Raw genomic sequence first — 20149 nt, 5'->3', positions numbered from 1 at the left:
TTTGTAAATTTTTTGAGAAATAAACAATAAGTTTTTTGTCAGATTTGTGAAGAAAGATGCTACTAGAAAAGAAAATTTGTGTAATTGACAAAAGAATTTGAGATGATTTATCTTCACGGGACATTTACTGTCTGCGGACATATCTGCGGTTTAGTTTTATAAAGTGGGCTTATTTTTCTTTTTCTTTAAAATACTCGTTCTGTATTTAAAATGTCTTCTTAATACGTTTCTGTTTACTGTATTATTGTCGCTGAGTCTCCTCTTATACCATTTGCATAAGAATCGTTGGCAAACGGTTACGAAAACTGTTCGATCGTTTATTTCAATTTATGCGTAAGAGGCATGTAAAGGCCATGACTTGGTCTGGAATCGCGGTTAAGTATTGCTTGTTTATTTAATTATGTAGGATCTCTTTTGATTTTTTTCCTTTTTTTAATGACGTTCTTTTAAAATTAGATTACACTAGAGAAAAATAGAGTACGATGAAGGATGGAATCACGGAAGGAAGAACGACGATATAATGCAGTAGGAAATAAATAAGAATTAAAATAAATTACCGACGATAAAAAGATGTTTTAATACTAGCCACCCCCTACATTTATTTGAGAACATCGATGTAATACACGTCGTAACATAACATATTCAATTTTAGTGATGCCTGTATTATGTTTATTTCTAATGAAACTCTTTTCATGGTTTTGGAAACATTTAATAGTCTGTACTAAATTTTAAGGAATTAAGTAAGATTGCGCAGCATAAGAAACATTGTTTTAAATACTCAACATGTGCGAACTAACTTTAAAATAACAGTAAGGCCTATCTTTTTGCATTTTACAATAGTAAATGCTGTCTTGAACATTTTCTTTAAAAAGCTTCGAAAAGTTTGGGATGTTTGGTGGCGATGATTATAAAACATTAGAACTTACTTGGATTAGAAATGTATCTGATGATTGTTCTATGAAAAATTAGCTACGTCCTCAACTTGGTAGCCGTCTCGGCTGGACGCGCTCCGGCGCGCGCGCATGGCTTGCGGATATCTCAAATGTCATTTATCCTTGAATATAATGTGGGAATATAGGTGATTAAGATTTCTTACAGATGTTTGTATATATTGATCTACTAATAAACAACATATGTTACTATAAAAATAGTTTATGTGTAGACTTATTTAGTATAGGTATATTTTTGTATTGTACGTATTATAGATAATCTACATTAGAAACTAGTACTCTTATAATATTTAGTTTAGTTGAGGGTTTGTTATTTAAGCCATAATAATAATATTATTGTAAGGTAATAATACATTTCAAAAACATGGTATAGTTATTAGATTTCTATACTTTTTTAATTTTTCATTTGAACCTTCTTTAAAATTTGAACGGAACAAAGAGATTTAAAATCACTGATCTTTATAAAGGTAATTGTTCAAAATATAATGAATTGACACTACATTGACAGTTCGTCAGTGGACAACGATAATTTCTTATTTATTTACAAATGTATAAAATGAATATAAATAATGTATAAATTATTTTATTAGTGCTTTCTTTAACATTTGAACTTTTAACAATTTCATAGGTAACGTTTCCTTACTATTTACGTGTAATGTTTTCAAGTATTATTCTTATTTTAAATCTCATTTTTATGAATGGGCTGATTGCCGAATGTATTAGGAAACACCGGGGTGCAAAAGTATTTTATGCTTCTACGTTTCTTTTGACAAGTCTGCAGAGCCAAGAATATCTATATGGTCTTCGACGAGTTTAACAACTACCAGCTTTAATGTTGCCAGCGATGGAAAAGTATTGAAGCATGGGAAGTGGGAGCCACCTTCTCAAAGGGCGGAAACTTATGTGCGGTTCCTCTGGTATAACAGATGTCCATGGGCGTTGATGAATACCTCGGTTTTCAAGCTGCTTGTTTGCCCTTATCTTATAAAAAATTCCTTCCACTTAACAATGGGGGACACGGGGATTTCAACAATATGTCAACTTTACCTTCTTTAACATGAGGGTACCGGAGCATATAACACGTTAAATTCATTCTGCTTTATCCTTTTTCAGACTATGTTGAAGATCGGTGGAGGGGCGTTGCTAATTGCGGCGATAGTGGCAGTGTTCGTGGTGGCGACGCAGGGCCGCGACCCCGACCTTGAGGCCCTGGAGCATGAAGGCCGCGAGTACATCCTGCAGCTCGACCGCGCAGCTGGTATAAGAAAGAACCGCGCGAGTGTCGCCGAGTGGGCGTACACTTCTAATATTACCAAGGAAAATGAAGAGCAGCGGGTGAGTTTGATTCAGTGGGACCCAACAGTAAAAGATTGTCTTCTGCAGCGGAGGGTTGATAGTAGGAGATATTGAAGAATTAGACGAATTTACTTTACGAATTTTCTGACAACATTGATATAAACATTAATCGTATTTCATTATAGATACAAGTACAATTAGAATTGTCGAAGCAAGACAAGCAGTCGTGGGAGGAAACGAAGATGTACAAATGGCAGGACTTCCAAGACTTTACGCTGAGGAGAATGTTCAAGAAGTACAGTCAGTTGGGTGTGTCCGCGCTCCCTGACGACAAATACAAGTTGCTAATGCAGTCCGTCTCGGGAATGGAGTCCAATTATGCTACTTCTAAGATTTGCTCATACAAGAATGCAACCAAATGCGATTTGGCTTTAGAGCCTGGTAAGTATTTCTTCGTCCTGTCTGTTCTTATTTCTTGTGTTTTTGCTGGTGACACTGTCATAAAAGCAATTTTTTATAAATTTTCAGATATAACGGAGCTATTTGCGAAAAGCCAGGACCCCGAAGAGCTTCGTCACTTGTGGGTGGAGTGGCACCGCGCAGCGGGGGCACGCGCCCGCGATAACTTCACGCTGTACGTTCAGCTCGACAATGAGGCAGCCAAACTTAACGGTATAATAATAAAGATTACGGAAACTTTGTGCAGCAGATCTAATTGACATCTGATAGATGGCGCTATTTTCAATCTTATAATTATTGAAGAAAAAAAAAACAAAAACAAACTTTTAAATGTATTTTATAACAATACTGTGTTTTCAATCATGCGCTGTATTCTGAATAGCTTGGATTTTAGTGGAATAAAAGTTTAAAAGCTTGTATCGTATATTGCAGATTTCAAAGACGTGGCGGAGTGGTGGCAGGCGGAGTACGAGGTGGCGGACTTCGAGGCGCAGCTGGCGCAGCTGTGGGAGGACGTGAAGCCGCTGTACCAGCAGCTGCACGCGTATGTGCGCCGTCGCCTGCGCGACAAGTACGGCGATCAGGTCGTCTCCCAAAAGGGACCTATTCCCGCGCATCTTTTAGGTGAGGATACTTTCCTTCTATTTGCTTTAAGAGCCAATTTCTACTGGAGTTCAACTTTCACTTTTATAGTTTCTCACTTTGATATTATTTCACGGAATAGTGTTATGTATTCTTTGCATAATGTAATAAGTTAATGTTGGAAAAATGTTTAATGTCACGGAACGTCTTTTCTGATACTATTTGATGTTACTTCCACTATTTCATCTACAATACGCTCATTTCAAAAGTAAACTATCTCAGGTAACATGTGGGCTCAAACTTGGAACAACATAGAGTCGTTCACTCGTCCCTACCCCGACAAGAAGGAGGTTGATATAACTCAGGCGATGCAGGAACAAAACTACACAGCTCTCAAGATGTTCCAAATGTCTGATGAGTTCTTCAGATCGTTGAACCTGACGGCAATGCCAGAAAAGTTTTGGAAGAATTCTATCATAGAGAAACCAACCGACAGAGAGATCGTGTGTCATGCTTCGGCTTGGGACTTTTATGACGGAGAAGATTTTAGGTAACATAAATTTTATTTTAACAGAGCCAGCAAATTTAATGTTTATTTCTCATACTAGCTGTCGCTTGCGACTACGTCCGCATAGAATTAAAAAAAAAATAAGATGCATAGGTGTTCTTTCAGATTATGTTCTACATCTGTACCAAATTTCATCGAGATCTGTTCAACCGTTCTGGAGGTACCTTCTAACAAACATCCATCCCTCCATCCATCCATACATTCGTTTATATAATAATATAAAAGATGAATACAGTCGTGTTACGAATGGAAATAATGTTGCAATAATTGGACTCGTACTACAAAATTTTTGTCTGTTATTGTTTAGAAGAAGTGGCGATATTTCAGTTTGTTTTCGTATCGTAATAATTAAAATAAAAGAAACTTCAGTTTAGATTTAGATAAATGTTTTTTTTGCAATAGACACAGAGTTATTAAAACTTTTTTAACAATATATTGTTGTTGATATTTGGTGATGGGTTTAATTAATAATACAGAATGATGTATATATTTTTCCAAATTGTTTTCGTTACATGTCTGGCTAAATTTGAAGGATCAAACAGTGCACAACTATAGATTATGAATATTTTCAAACGACACACCACGAAATGGGACACATTCAGTACTTCTTACAGTACAAACATCAACCAGTTATATTCCGGGACGGAGCGAACCCAGGTAATTTTATTGTTTTTCTAATACAGGATCAAAATGTGTACGGTGATGAATAAAGAGCACTTGAGGGTAGTCCATCGTGAAATGGGCCACGTACAGTATTATTTGCAGTATAGACATCAGCCTAATGTATTCCGAGCTGGAGCTAATCCAGGTGATGATATTTAGTAATGAGGAGTCATTCATCATTATATTCGTAAATCATCCTATCTAACTTTTTTTATTTCATTTTTAATTTATAAATGTCATTTAACCTCAACCTACTCTCGATGAAATACGATTTCGTGTTAAACTTTGCACTGATATTAATAATTTTTTTTTTTAATTTGAATGTTTTGTCCGATCATTTGTCTTTCAATTTAATATTTCCATTATCTGTTTTGCTAACATTTATAATATTCTTTTCTTTATATCATAAGGTGGCAAACGGCTACCTGAATACTTCTAAAAAGCGAAGCGATCGCTCATAGACATTTCTTTATGAGTCCCCTTCTCCGTCAAATCCACTTCTCCTTCAAATCCTTATTAGAAAAAGGTTGGAAGGGAACGTGGGAAGAGAGAGTATTGTACTTACAATACTAATAGTCATGAGGTTAATTCTTATAATGTTTTGTTGCAGTTGGTTTTTTAAAAAATATCTTACAAAAATGTTATGTTTAGTTAATTTTATGTTATGTTTATACGTCTGCAGGTTTCCACGAGGCGGTGGGCGACACGATCGCGTTGTCGGTGTCCTCGCCGAAGCACTTACGTCGTGTCGGCCTCGTCAGTGGAGATGCGGAGGACGAACAGACTGAAATCAATCAACTTTATAAAATGGTTAGTTTTTTAATGATAAACTGACATTATTCGACTTCATTTGTCTAACACAATCTGGTGTTCTAGTAAAAATGGTTTTCACAAACTAATATATAAACGGCTGAAACACGTAAGTGTCCGGTGTCGGCACCGACTAGTTCGAGCACATCGGGGCCTTTCATCGTGAGTGTCGGTGCCGACACCGGACAAATATACGTAAGTGTTTTAGCCGTTTATACCTATATATTTTATATTAGTTTATGATAATGTCTTACGAAAGTTTGCATGGAATGAATTTGAGTAATTGGAAAGGAAAATAACATTGTTCTTAGAACTTTTTAATATTTAATATACTAATGTATGATAAAATGCGCATTACACCAGGGCATAGACAAGATCGTGTTCCTGCCGTTCGCGTACACGTTGGACCTGTTCCGTTACGGCGTGTTCCGCGGCGAGACTCGCCCGGAGGACTACAACTGTCACTACTGGCGGCTGCGGGAGGCGCTGCAAGGTGTGGAGCCGCCGGTCAACCGCACTGAGGAACACTTTGATGCAGCCGCCAAGTACCACGTCTCTGCTGATGTGGAGTACGCCAGGTCAGAGATTTGTTTACAAGAATAACTGTAAACTTGCTTCTTTTTATGGTGCATAGCTGTCACCACACGGAATTAAAAAAAAAAAAAAACAAATTTCAGCGGGATCCGTTTAGCGGTTATGTTACCTTCTAACAAACATCCATCCATCCAAATATTTAACATATAAATATACATTTGTAATATTAGTAAGAATTCTTCAGTTTTCTCTTTGGTTTACTTTTCTAGTGTTTCTTACTTGATATATGCAGAAATATGTTTATTGCGGTAAGCATTCAATGATTTTTAGCCTTGTTTAGCGAATCCTATTAAAAATATGTCCACATATTTCCAGATACTACGTGTCGTTCATCATCCAGTTCCAGTTCCACCGCGCGCTGTGCCAGCTGGCGGGGGAGTACGTACCCGAGGACCTCACCAAGAAGCTCGTCGACTGCGACATCTACCAGAGTGTGGCCGCCGGGAACGCACTCGCGTCAGTACAACAATACAATTTCAGTTTTCGCCGAAATAGCGAAGAGACCGTTGCTCGCAGTCCGCAATTTTAGATGCGTTGCCTACCTCTAATCGACGGAGAATGGGACGCACAGAAAGTGAATATTACCCCTTTCCTATGTATTCCCTCCGTCATATCCACGTTTAAAAAAATCACGATTTTTGTTTTATTCTGTGCTTTTTTTGATATAAAACTTATCTTGTTTGTATTTATATGTAGAACTCATTGTTATTTTAAGTTAAAGTCCTTTATTTATAAGAAAATAAGGGGAAGGGAAAGAGGACTAAAATTAGACCTCCGGAAAGCGCCACCTGGCGGTTAACGCAGCTGCAGTTGCAAAGCACAACGCCATCTATCGGACGATGAATGTTTACCTCTTATGGTTATATTTTCAGCAACATGTTGAAGATGGGCTCGTCCCGGGCGTGGCCCGACGCGATGGAGGCGCTGACGGGGCAGCGCGCGATGCGGGCAGACGGACTGCTGGAGTACTTCAGGCCGCTGCACGACTGGCTCCGAGCTGAGAACCAGAGGACTGGAGAGCACATCGGATGGGAACCTAGCAAAATACGTTAGTTTCTTACATAGATAACTTAAATCCCAAACGGACTCTTACACATTGATGAAAGGAGAAAGGAAGAAGGAATTTAGAGATGTACTAGCTGTCGCCCGCGACTCCGTCCGCACGCAGTTAAAAAAAACTAAATGGGGGGGGGGTATGAAAAATAGATGTTGGTCGACAAAATTTCATGAGAATCGGTTATTAGATCGGTTATGAGATCGGTTTATTAGAAGATATCTGCAAAACAGCCTGGATCTTGATGAAATTTGACATAGATGTAGAACATAGTCTGGAAGAACACATATTATAGATTAATAATTTAGTTTTCTTTAATTTTCGGAAACGGAGTCGCTGGCGAGAACTAGTTAATAAATAAAGTAAAAAATATGTAACTATTTTAAGGAGATGTGGGAATGAATGAACGTGAAATTTGACAGTTATTAGGTTGTTAATGGAGAGAAGTGCGTAGAGCTATTTAATAATAAAAAAAACACTAAAATGTCAATGAAAAATATAGATGATAATGATATTAATTACTATGTCATTAATAAAATTATTAATTGAGGAGCTACAGAATAAAAATTAAATTTTTACAATTTTTTTTATTATGATGCTTTCTCAAAAAAAATAATAATATGATTTATTAGTTTTTGTTCCGACGCTCCACAATTGTGTTACTGATTAGTGATGCAACGGATGTCTGTTTCCGTTTCCGCAAGTGCGGAAGTTCCGCGTGCTTTTCAACATCCGTTTCTGCTTCTGTTTCCGCAACTTTTATAACGGAGATAAATCGGAACTTTACGACGGCTGAGAGATCCAAATGCGCGGCGCTAGACGGGCAGTTCGTGCGCGGCCTTTCGGCATTTGTCGCATTTGTTTGTTTTCGTACTATTTTGTGAATTTAAGCGCGTAATATTTTCTGCTGCTGTTTGAAACAATCAGTTTCTCTTGCAGGAGTAAACTGTCTAGTTGTTGTCCATATAAAATGTGACAACTGGCAAAATGTGACTATTTCATACTTACGAGTTATTAAGTGTACTTTTGAATATGTGATAACCATGTAATATATCATCATTATTATATAGTTAGAAATATATTTGTCGTTTGTCAACACGAATGGTTTGGCGAACTTTAATTTGTAAATAGTGTAATTTTGTTTCCTGAAAATAAATTTAAAAAAACGCGTATTTTAACTTATTGCAGCGCAGTAAAAATATATACATTGAAGGCTAAAGGACACCGATATCCAATGCCTTAATAAATTAAAAACGAATACAAACTGTTTTTACCGAAAAAAATATTTTTGTAAATATGTTTTTTATTATTATTTACACTTCTGTTTCCGCATCCGTTTCCGTTTCCGTTTCTGCTAAAATTTATTTTTGACATCTGTTTCCGTTTCTGGTTCCGGTAAGACACTTCCGTTGCATCACTATTACTGATGTTATTAAAAATATAAATACAAATATAATATATGAATGTTTTTATTTTATAACAGAGTACTGCACCAGCGAGCAGCGAGCCGCGCTGGAGGCGGACGCGCGCGACTCGTGACGCAACTTGTACTTACACTTAGTCTAATTTATGTAGGCGAACATATACATTAAACATTTTTAACATTATAACATATATTTTTATTTTACTACCTTGTGTTTGACATTATCAGAAACTAATGTATAAACGGGTAAAACGCCTCACGTATTGTCCGGTGTCGGCACCGACGAGTGAGCGATGGGCCGCGTCCGCGAAATACCAGTCTCACTCACCCTGATATAAAGCCCGCGGTTTAATCTAAATTAGTCGGTGTCGGTGTGTAGACACCGGACAAATAAACGTGAGTATTTTAGCTGTATATATTAGCTTATATATTTATCTAATTAGTAAAACAAAATCACGAACTAAAACTAATTAAATTAAAAAAGTATTAGTTCTTGCACAGGGTAGACAGGTTAGAGTGGACAGAAATCTTGTGGTAAAGTTTACTTTTGTAATTGTTCTGTGGAGAACCTATGCCTTACCTAGTTTTAAATCACTATTAATCATAAAATATAGCGAATTATGAAGTAGAAATGGACTCATAGTTTACGATAGAAGGTTAAGCAAACTCTGTAATAAGCATATCGTCATCGTTGTCATTAAACTCCAACAAAATAGAAATAACGATATGTTTTAAATGGACAATTTTGCCTCAGAAACCCACGATTAATACGTTATCTGTATAAATAAGACGACTAAAATATCAACAACGAACTTGTACTTATTTACCACCAAGGTTTACTTAGTTATTTTATTTTATTTATAATCAAAACAAACTCGATTCCATTTAGATTTACTTTACTATCTTAACATTCCATATTGCCCATTCGATTAATACATACCCTATAAAAGAATTGATCCTTACACCCTTGGAATAAAGTTCAAAATCCTTTAATGAAACCACATTTTACAAAGAATAGGGAAAATTGTTTACAAAACATGAGTCCCCTGTCTCAATGTCACGTTAATAAAACATCAGGCATAATGTAAGTATCACTTAGACTAGCATTTTAATTTGGAATTGCTTATTGGTATTTAATTATAAATAATTTATAGATATAATAAGACGAGGTAACCTAGCCTATTATTATAAAAGTAATATTTTTAAATTATTACACATCGAAGGACGGTTTTTTTAAACATATCTACAAAAGTCTTTGAATTTATACCATTGATGCGGAGTCTGGACAACACATTTTGATACTTTTAGACAAATTAATTCTCCTTATCCCAATCTGATTTTAACTTCTAATCAATCATAATTAGAGCTTTAATAACATTCAATACTGAAAAAGTTAAGGTTTTATTTATGTTTGTCAAACAAACATAAAAACAAAACATTGTATTGAATACAAATAAAAGAAGACAAAGAGTGCGGTTATCATTGAATCATTGAATAGTTGATAAATATCAACATTATCCGGTCCTGTGCAGTCGGATGTCTTTCGTCGGCGCGGAAGGATCGAACTGTGGTGAGTACATCTTAACATTATGTATACATTTGTGATATTATATATTTAAACCCGAGCTTTTATATATATGTTAAGTACACGAGATTTTCTATATAGATAGTTTTAAGGCGACGTTTTTTGCAAACATTTATTTTTTATTTGCTACGTATTCAAGTATAAGACGATCTAATAAAATTAATAAATAACAGGAAAATTATCCGGAAATTCATTATAAAATCATTAATATTTTCCTCGAATAGATATTGATAATCAATGAAGGAAAATTAATCATTAAGCCAATCTGCTTTAAAGTCGGAGAAATATCTTAATAACGAACTCAGGGTTAATAAGTGGACGCTAAGGGTCCTTCGAAACCGCTAGCTAACCGAATGTTTAATTATAACAAGACTTATGTGACAGTCTGTAATTGGATTAGGCAATAGTGTGCTATTTAACAGGTTTTAATGAACATAACGATGAATGATTCGTCGGCTAACCGTTTTTTGACACCAAAATCTCTATATAAAACATATCGTCATCCCTGTTATTATCTTTGACAAAATAGAGATAACATTGTGTTTTAAAAGAAAATGTTGGTGTCAGAAATTCACGATCAGTACTGTGTTGTTTAACTGACAGTAAATCGACTATTCAATTAAAACTAAACTTGTGTAGCCGGCTTAAATAACTTAAACTGAGTATATCAATACATGTTTACGATATCCTTCGAGATTTTGCCGCGGATAGCACTATGCAAAATGTACTAAATAATGAATAACGAAATGTTTTATGACATAGTTAGTTAATTTACCATTAACAGTGTGTCAAAAAATAGTAGTTTTTATAATTGTATCAATAATTTTAATAAATTTTACTACAGTTTTAATTCATTATTAGTTATAGCTCGATAGAATATTGTTCTAATTCTTTTATATATATTTCCGTTGTCATGACTATATAATACCATCCAGTCCAAGATTTGTTTCGGCAAAGACTTTGTGTGGACAAAAGATTTCAAATTCCTTAAAGGCATGACAGACAGACCAATGTACTAATTCATTTACATGTAAATAAGTCTTTCCTAACAGTCGAAATGTCTTCAGTTTGCTTCAAGAGTTTGTTAGTATCTGTGATTTTTTTTTTTCAATTTATTTCAACAAAATGCCCTGTGGATATTGTAGTGAAACTGCCAAGAAAGTTTTGTTTGTGAGTGATTTTTGTTTACATAAAATTTCACCTCCTATTTAAATTATTTTCCTTTATTTCCGTGTATTCGAAAACCATACTTATCGGAATCAGTATTAGTTTGAAAATTGAGTAAATTGGAAAAAGTTTGTAATAAAGTTATCGTAATCATTATATTATTAATTAAGTAAAATTTTTATAGAGGTATTAATAATCTATATATTTGAATAACAGTGTGTGTACGTATTAGAAAAAAAATGTTGATGTTTGTCTGTCTGTCCGCAAATTCGCGGTAAATTCCGAAATAGCTGAGCATGAGCATATGCATATAATAGGCTACTTTTTAATTCGGCGCTGTTGAATTAGCGGGAAACTTTTAGTTTGGAATATTTTCGTTGCTATTAAAGAACATTAATTTATATTTATTTTTATCAAAACAAGACTTTTTATAAAAGGCATCATCAAATGTTAATATCTATGTTTCAAGTGTTCGAATATACCTACTTGATTATTATCAGTATATTGATAACGAGTTTAAACTAAATATTCTGTAATACTTTATGTCTATCTGTCAATCAAATTGATAACATTTCTCAATACATGTATTGAATCTTGGTGCTTTACACAATGTTAAATTTTTTCTATTTTTTTTTAGGAAATTGCATGTCCAAAATATTTACATGCGTTACAACACAGTTTTATACCGCAATTACTTTATTGTATTTGAATGTAAAATTTACATTATTTTGTAACTTATTTAAAAATGGACAGTAACAAAATGTTTTTTGTAATAAATCGTTGATCCAAATAAATGCCTTGACATGAATGTTTTTGCTGAGGCAGTTGTTTATATATGTACAGACTTCTTTGTTGATTGCTAAGTCATTGGCTGTGATTGCTGCACGTTGGTGTGGCATTTATAGAATACGGAGTAAGCACATTTTAATATAAATATAACAATAAATATAACTTAACAATATTATCCTTGTTGTAAGTATGTTTGAACTTGACAAATTTTTGAACAGAACAAATATATAACATGTACCCATCATTGAATTATAGAATAACAAGTATTACTTATTATTTTTCTATAACCATGACTTAAAAACGACACCGTCCTTGTCAGTAGAGCAACATCCTCTAATCTCTTTTCAATGCTATTCTTTTTTAAATTTCTTGATACATTTTTCTTATACAACTCTTATGTTGTTGCTGATGGTGTCATTATCTTCGTAGATGATGCTGAAGATCCTAGGTGAACTTGCCCTAGTAGGGGCGATAGCGTCTGTGTTCATAGTAGCGGCACAAGGGCGCGCGGCGGAGCGGGCTGCCGAGGAAGCTGCGGGGAGGGAGTACATAAGGAATCTGGATGAACTGACTTCAAAGGCATTGAATAGGAAGACCATAGCCAGCTGGAATTACGAGAGTAATATCACCGAACATAATGAACAAATACAGGTAAGAGACTCATTTTAATTTTGACAGAAATGTACAGATTAACATCGAAACGATTAAGATTTTTGCAATTATAATTGTTCTGATGTGTTCCGGAATTATAAGGTCTTGGACTATATTCTGATACACGTGTTGTAATGTAACTCAGACGAGTTTTAATTGTAGATTTAATAACTCCACACAATGTTGCTAGGGATTTGTTTATTCATTAGGATTGTGCTTCGCATTATTAGAAAATAGATAAAGTTGTTAAAGAGTATACAACCCAACACTGTTTTGTAAAATTAATTTATTAGGCGCATTTTATTGTAAGTCTATGAAATTACCCGTAATTTTAATATTTTAGATGCAAGTGTTCCTTGAAGTTGCGGAAGAACAGAAAGAATATTGGAAGGAGACGATGACATACTTGTGGCGAGAGTTCGAAGACGAGGACCTGAAGAGGATGTTTAAGAAGTACTCACAATTGGGCACGGCCGCGCTGCCGGAGGACCTGAACCAGCGACTGATACAGGCCGTTAATAACATGCAGGCTACTTACGCTAAGGCGACAATCTGCGACTATAAGGAGAGGAACAAATGCGACTTGCATGTTGAACCAGGTAACTTCGTTAAATGACTTGCTTAAATACAATGTTTATGCATTACAATTTATCTTTGAATGATGAATCAATCTGAAGAACGAAAACCTAATGCGACGGTACCACGTTATATGTATAAGGGCAGGCAGATGATGATTTTAGTTAAGGTTTGATAAATTTCTCAATATCAACGTCTGAAATGGATGAATAATGTTGATGATTTGATGTTATATTGTTGTGTGTTAACTGTGAAGAGTTTGTTTATAGACATATAGGCGTTTTGTGTTTCTTTAATTGAAAGTTTTATCAATAGAGTAACGATTCCAATTTTCTTTGTTTTCTATTATTCCAGATGTGACAGATATCTTCGCAAAGAGCCAGGATGCAGAGGAACTAAAGTACACGTGGGTTGAATGGCATAAGGCAGCTGGTGCACCCTCTCGCGGCAACTTTACTGAATACGTTCAGATGAACAACGAAGCAGCCAAGTTGAACGGTATGAATAGCATTATTTTAAGAGGTGTTTCATTTAGTTATTATAGTATTTATTATTAAACTTTTTTATCAGACGCCATTTGAAATTCTCTTGAAATTAAATTCTAAGTAAAAAAAAAATGCGTGGTTCTGTGCGAGTTAATGGTTATACTTTTTAAGCTTTTACAAAGGCTGGAATAGACTAAATCATAGAATCTAGATTTTTACTATCTAAAACACGTGCTTGCGGTGGATGAACTCAATATCTTATATTATATATAATAAGTTAAAAACCTTAAAACTTCATCTATGTGATAAGGTTACGACACGGCTGCTGAGTGGTGGCTGAGCGAGTACGAGCAGGACGATAGCGAGGATCAGTTCCTGGCTCTGTGGCAGCAAGTGAAGCCTCTGTATCAACAGATTCATGCTTACGTGCGACGACATCTGCGACTCAAGTACGGGGATAGTGTCGTGCCTGCGAAGGGACCGATACCGGCGCATCTGTTAGGTACTACTAAGAGAGTTCTCCTTCAATTTATTTACCAATTGTAATCTGATACGTATTATGTACTTAAAAGTTATTGAGGTGAGATATTGTGGTAATTATTCAAAGAGTAGTTGTAATTTTATCTTATACTAGCTTTTTCCCGCGATTCCGTCCGCGCGGAATAAAAAAAAAAAGAAAACGGGGTAAAAATTATCCTATGTCCTATTCCTGGTTCTAAGCTACCTGCCCACCAATTTTCAGTCAAATCGATTCAGCCGTTCTTGAGTTATAAATGGTGTAACTAACACAACTTTCTTTTATATATATAGATTTAACATTATTAAAACGATAAAGAAATAGAGAGACAAATCATTCCACTTTCTGACCTGTAAAGTAATGTACGTTTGTATATTTATCCAGGCAACATCTGGGCGCAGACATGGGGCGGCGTGGAGAAATTCACACGACCGTATCCTGACAAACCAGACGTTGATATAACCGCTGCTTTGATCAGTCAGGTATACTAAATCACAAAAATTTCTTACGTCCTAAATTTATCATTTCATCTAATATTTTTGCCCTAGAATATTTAATTTTAATTATTAATATCTCAATATTTTTGTATTCCAGAACTACACAGCTCTCAAAATGTTTAAAACTGCGGAAGAGTTCTTCACGTCATTGAATTTAAGCGGCATGCCGGACTTGTTTTGGGAGAGATCGATCATAGAGAAGCCAGATGACGGCCGTGACATGGTTTGTCATGCCTCTGCTTGGGATTTCTACGACGGCGAAGATTTTAGGTAAGTCACATTTATAAGTCACTGATTAAGGCTTAAATATATTACTTCTAAAAGGTAAGTGGCGAAGAAAACGTAAGAAACAAACCATTTTTGTAAATTGAAAATCTCTACTGGCAGTACCCCTACGACATTCAGGGGAAGAATACGAATTGGATGACACGATACTCGTCAAACAGGAGGTGACAATGAAATTTTTTTTAAAAAGGTTAGTCAGGTGATATTAAACGTGAATGCTTCTTTCAGAATCAAGCAGTGCACAACAATAACAAAGAACTTCTTCCTGACCACACACCACGAGATGGGCCACATACAGTATTACCTGCAGTACAAAGATCAACCCGTCATATACAGGGCAGGAGCTAATCCAGGTATAATATCCAGCCTTGTAGACATTACTTGATTAATTTTTAGCACTTAAATTAATCTAACTAGTAATTAATTCGATGAACTTTATATACTTAAATTAGCGCTAAAAGGCATTAGCGTTCATTTAACGATTCCAATTTCAACAATTTTATGGTTATTTAGACTCTTTACTGTTCCATTATTCTTCGTACATCTTTTTTTATTATCATAAAAATTACTAAAATAACAATTAGATTATCTATTTCTTAGGTTTCCATGAGGCAGTCGGTGATGTTATGTCCTTGTCTGTATCCACACCGAAACATTTGAGAGTCATGGGTCTGCTGGAAGATGGCCCCGATGATTTGGAGTCAAATATCAATCAACTTTATAAAATGGTGAGAAAACTGTATTACATATAAGTACATGGCATTTTAGTCGTGTGTTGTAATAATGAAATTGAAGTGGCATTTCTGTTCTTTTCTGTTTAAATATACACAAAATTCCAACACAAAAAGTCGTGTCATCGCCATTATGGTTTTCAACTCAAGTCTCATACAGTTTACTTATATTTGTTGCAGGGTTTGGACAAAATAGTGTTCCTACCGTTTGCATACCTACTCGATCTGTTCCGTTACGGAGTGTTCCGAGGCACGACTGACCCACAGGACTACAACTGTCACTTCTGGCAGCTTCGAGAAGCGCTGCAAGGCGTGGAACCTGCTGCGCCTCGGACTGAAGAGGACTTTGATCCCGCTGCCAAATATCATATCGCAGCTGATGTTGAGTACATGAGGCATGTTGATTGAAATTCATTGATGGTTTGAGTGGGAACTAGTTTTGTCGCTCGCAACTCCGTCCTCGCAGAATTAAAAAGAAATATTCTGATCAGACTGTGTTCTACATTTATACCAAATTTCAACGAGATCTATGCAGTCGTTCTGAAGATATCTTCTAACAAACATCCATCCATCCAATCATTCGCATTTATAATATTAGTAAGGCTAATCTTAGTCTTACTAATTTTCATTACTGATAATTCTCAATTTGTTTTGTTTTTTTGGTAATTTTCTTTCTTATTTTAGTACTTTGAAAACTTGTCTTAGCAACATGTCGTTATGTATTCCAGGTACTACATATCGTATATAATTCAGTTCCAATTCCATCGCTCGCTGTGTCACCTGGCGGGCGAGTACACGCCGGGCGATGCCAGCAATCTACTCTCTAACTGCGATATCTACAAGAGCACCACCGCTGGCAATGCTTTAGGGTAAGAACACACATAAAACACACATTAATAAAGACTTTCTCTCTTTTTTCATCTATCTTTTCTCACAATTAAAAAGACAAAGGTTCTTAGTGGCCAGTATGCTACGTCTTTAGCAGAATGTTTAATTCTGCGCTGAACAGTAGCGACTTACAAACACATTTGCAAAAAAATACAAATATATAAAAAAAAAACCTTTATTTAACTAAAAACCATTTTTCACAAAATTAGTGGGGCTCTATCTCCCGAACTATTTAAGACTGTGTTTCGGGAGGCAGCGCCTTCTCTTATATATAAGGCGTCAACTAATTAAGCGTTAGTTGCTATATTACTAGAATCAAAGAAAGAAGATCTACTAGAAAAATGTTTGATATTCACTGCAACAAAACAATAATGTCAATATCCCCTTTTATAATTATGTAGTGTTATAGTTATAGGTTTTGGCTCTTCCCAATTAAAGAAATCTAGTACTAAACTTCGTTATTTTTTAGTAAAATGCTGCAACTAGGCTCATCGAAGCCATGGCCGGATGCGATGGAAATGTTAACGGGTCAGCGTAAGATGGATGCTAGTGGTGTACTTGAGTACTTCCAGCCTCTGCACGACTGGCTCAAGACCGAGAACGAAAGAACCGGCGAATACATCGGATGGGAACCGAGTACAGTTCGTAAGTATATTAGCTATATTACTTAACTTACTTATTGAATACTAAGATCAGACGAAAATTAAATTATTCATGATTTGCAATTTGCAATAAAAAAAAAACTTGAGAGGTGTCAAGGGACACCCAGATGGAACGAAGTTCCTTTCTATTAATTAGTGAAGGAACCAATGTTTATTCTATGAATAAAAAACTTAAGTCTTCACAAGAAGTACATTTTATTTCTATGAATTTTCGTTATATATTGTCACGTCGTTGCCATGGTGAAGTAGCGCTCATTCGTCGTTAACATACTTACTATAGCAAAAAGTGTCGTGACAACTTTTCGTAAGAAATTTTTCCGTCTAGCCCCCTTTCACAACGCGCGATAAGGAACTTCGTTCCAATAACTTTGTTCTTTTAATTTTATTCCTATTATAAATGAGAATGTTTGGATGGATGGATGAATGGATGTTTGTTAGTAGGTATTTACAGAACGGCTGCATGGATGTGGCAGAAATTTGGCATAGATGTAAAACATAGTCTGGAAGAACACACAGGCAACTAATTGAGTTCTTTTTTTAAATTCCGCGCGGAATGAGTGGCGGGAGACAGCTATGAATTTCTATTGTTGAATTTGTTTTTTTATGACAAAAATTGTGTGTTGTTTATTAAATGTATTTTTTCTTAGAATATTGCTCGGAGGAACAGCGATCACAGATGGAGGGTTCAGAATTTAAGAAGATATTAGACAAGCTCAAAGCTTAATATTGTTTATTGTTATAAAAATGTGCAAATAAATATACTGTGGTTACTATTCATGTTTTTTTTGACTCCCTAAAAAAAAATTATAACTCATTTACATACAATTTGATACTAACATTATGGACAAAACCAGTAGCTTCATTTGTCGTATGATTTAACATGAACTAGAGTTTTTGTATGTGAATAACGACTGAGAACAAAATAGTCATTTCATTTTTTTAAACAAATTAGGCATCAATTGAGATTGTCATTTTTTTGTTCAAATAAGTTTCGTGAAGTACGAAATGTTATTAGTCTTGAATTCTTTTTTCAAAGAAATAAGTTTTGCAAAATACTGTTTTATATTTTTAATAATATTTGAAATAATTATTGTTCCCTTCGATATTTTGAAAAAAAAAACAAAAAATGGTACCCATTTGCAAGCACTTCCTTTCGGTAACACACATAGAAAAAAAAATACAGTCGAATTGATTACCTCCTTCTTTTTGAAGACGGCTAAAAACGGAATACAACCGTTAAATCGATATCAGTGATTACCTTTTTATAGTTTATAAAATAATCTGTATACATTAAAAACTTTAAGAGGAAAACATATTTATCCAAGTGTTACATCCCACTAACAGACACATCCATCAAAATTAATTTATGACTAAAACAAGAACACATTTGCAAACAATGGAAACATAATAACTTAATTTTATTTAATAATTTATAATAAGCTATTTAAGTTATAAAGATCTATCATATGACATAGGATTTTCAATAACATAGTAAAAATATTCCATTCTATGTTCTTTATGGCTCCATCTATAGTTCTTGCAAAGTAAAAAATAACTAAAATGGATAATTTAAAGAAATTCAACATATGTATCATTACACGAGGCAATACGATGTTGTTACCCCTTGGTATGTAAGTTTAGTTAAATACGACTACATAGGAATAGATTGATTGGAATGTCCGCTCTATATTTGAATTTTATAAGTCTGAAGAAATCAGAAACAAAAAATATTTTAATTAAAATCAGACGAATGCTAGCTATTGATGATTGTTAATGAATTAATAGTTAATTATTTAGTTAAAATACGTCACAAATCCATGACTGCGCGACAACCTTGGTACCGGCAATTATTGTTCGTAATGTAGCCAGCCGTGCGCACAATGCATAGAAATAATACTGCTTGAACGTCCACCTTGCTGATAAATCTATAATAATATAAAAAAATATGTTTCTTCGTCTGTGTATAACCATTAAAGTTATTAATTTATTGTAAAAAAATCTTTCGACAAAAGAAATTATTGAAGAAAACCAGTTTACATTCTTTTAAAAAACAATACAAAACTTGACACATGACAGACGTACCTACATTAAAACTTATGTGCACATCTCAGCAGAGTATACTACTCCAACAGAAATATCTTCTGGAACATGTAGCTTGTATCAATAAAGCGATATTAACTGCCGCACTCAGAGACATTATACGATTGATAACTGAGTCTCCTATTCTAAATTAAGTATAAGTTTTCTTTAACACATGGCTGTTTAAGTAATCATTAAATGTTTCTGTGTGCCAGTAAACTTAGTTTCTATTTGGACGCTTTTCTTTTTTTCCAGTAAGTATTGTGAAATGTATATTATTGTAACATATACAAATAATATTAATAAAAACATATCTCTGAAATGACTACAATAAACTATTGAGATAAGAGTGACCGTTAAAGGTTGTATGACAAAAGGTTCTTTATAAGCTTATTTCATCATAATAAGCGAAGGACAAACAAAATGCTCAACATATATATGTTCATACATTAATAAATGTAAATAAGAAGCTCTGGACATCTAGACATAGTAATAAAGACAAAAAAGCATTATATTAGATGGAACATTTCACATACACTCAAATAAATGTCTGCACAAGTCTGCTCTACGTTGTCATCTCTAGATGACAATCTAAATAAGTAGGTTTAAAGGAACACTTTATATCACTTTAAGTTTTTTGCTATTAAACAATATATATTTATATATATTGTATGTATGTATATATGTAATATTTATTAAGTATATTATTTAAGACAATAAGCTCTCCAGTACAACACTGCATTTCTTATTTAATGTCACAAAATTATGTGTATGTACAAAGTTTAAATAAAATAAATAAATAAAATAAAAGTATGAGTTTTTATTATAAGTTCCTATA

The 20149-nt window shown here is 34.5% G+C and overlaps 2 protein-coding genes across 4 annotated transcripts in view; both read left to right on the top strand.

Moving 5' to 3' along the window:
- The window catches only part of LOC106716199 (angiotensin-converting enzyme), a 39675-nt gene extending 31098 nt beyond the window's left edge, over positions 1 to 8577 (top strand). For 2 of the 3 annotated variants that reach the window (XM_014509667.2, XM_014509669.2), the window contains exons 2-12: positions 2064 to 2285; positions 2432 to 2687; positions 2775 to 2918; positions 3138 to 3329; positions 3570 to 3837; positions 4388 to 4512; positions 5201 to 5328; positions 5692 to 5906; positions 6238 to 6378; positions 6795 to 6970; positions 8460 to 8577. In XM_014509667.2, the coding sequence (XP_014365153.2) occupies positions 2064 to 2285; positions 2432 to 2687; positions 2775 to 2918; positions 3138 to 3329; positions 3570 to 3837; positions 4388 to 4512; positions 5201 to 5328; positions 5692 to 5906; positions 6238 to 6378; positions 6795 to 6970; positions 8460 to 8515 (1923 nt within the window). In that variant the 3' untranslated portion in view covers positions 8516 to 8577. Of the gene's footprint in view, positions 1 to 2063; positions 2286 to 2431; positions 2688 to 2774; positions 2919 to 3137; positions 3330 to 3569; positions 3838 to 4387; positions 4513 to 4538; positions 4664 to 5200; positions 5329 to 5691; positions 5907 to 6237; positions 6379 to 6794; positions 6971 to 8459 lie in introns of all 3 variants that reach the window. The other variant, XM_014509668.2, reaches the window with a different exon arrangement.
- Positions 8578 to 9908: 1331 nt separating this feature from the next.
- Positions 9909 to 17991, top strand: LOC106720307 (angiotensin-converting enzyme). Its single transcript, XM_045678846.1, has 13 exons — positions 9909 to 9969; positions 12370 to 12591; positions 12935 to 13190; positions 13522 to 13665; positions 13963 to 14154; positions 14554 to 14651; positions 14764 to 14936; positions 15180 to 15304; positions 15552 to 15679; positions 15863 to 16077; positions 16411 to 16551; positions 17040 to 17215; positions 17880 to 17991. The coding sequence occupies exons 2-13, from the start codon at positions 12370 to 12372 to the stop codon at positions 17954 to 17956; spliced, it is 1947 nt and encodes a 648-aa protein (XP_045534802.1). The 5' UTR covers positions 9909 to 9969; the 3' UTR covers positions 17957 to 17991.
- Positions 17992 to 20149: the final 2158 nt, after the last annotated feature.

Source organism: Papilio machaon, chromosome 8, assembly GCF_912999745.1.
Source record: "Papilio machaon chromosome 8, ilPapMach1.1, whole genome shotgun sequence".
Classification (NCBI taxonomy): Eukaryota; Metazoa; Arthropoda; class Insecta; order Lepidoptera; family Papilionidae; genus Papilio; species Papilio machaon.
This window is presented reverse-complemented; position numbering and strand designations above follow the sequence as displayed.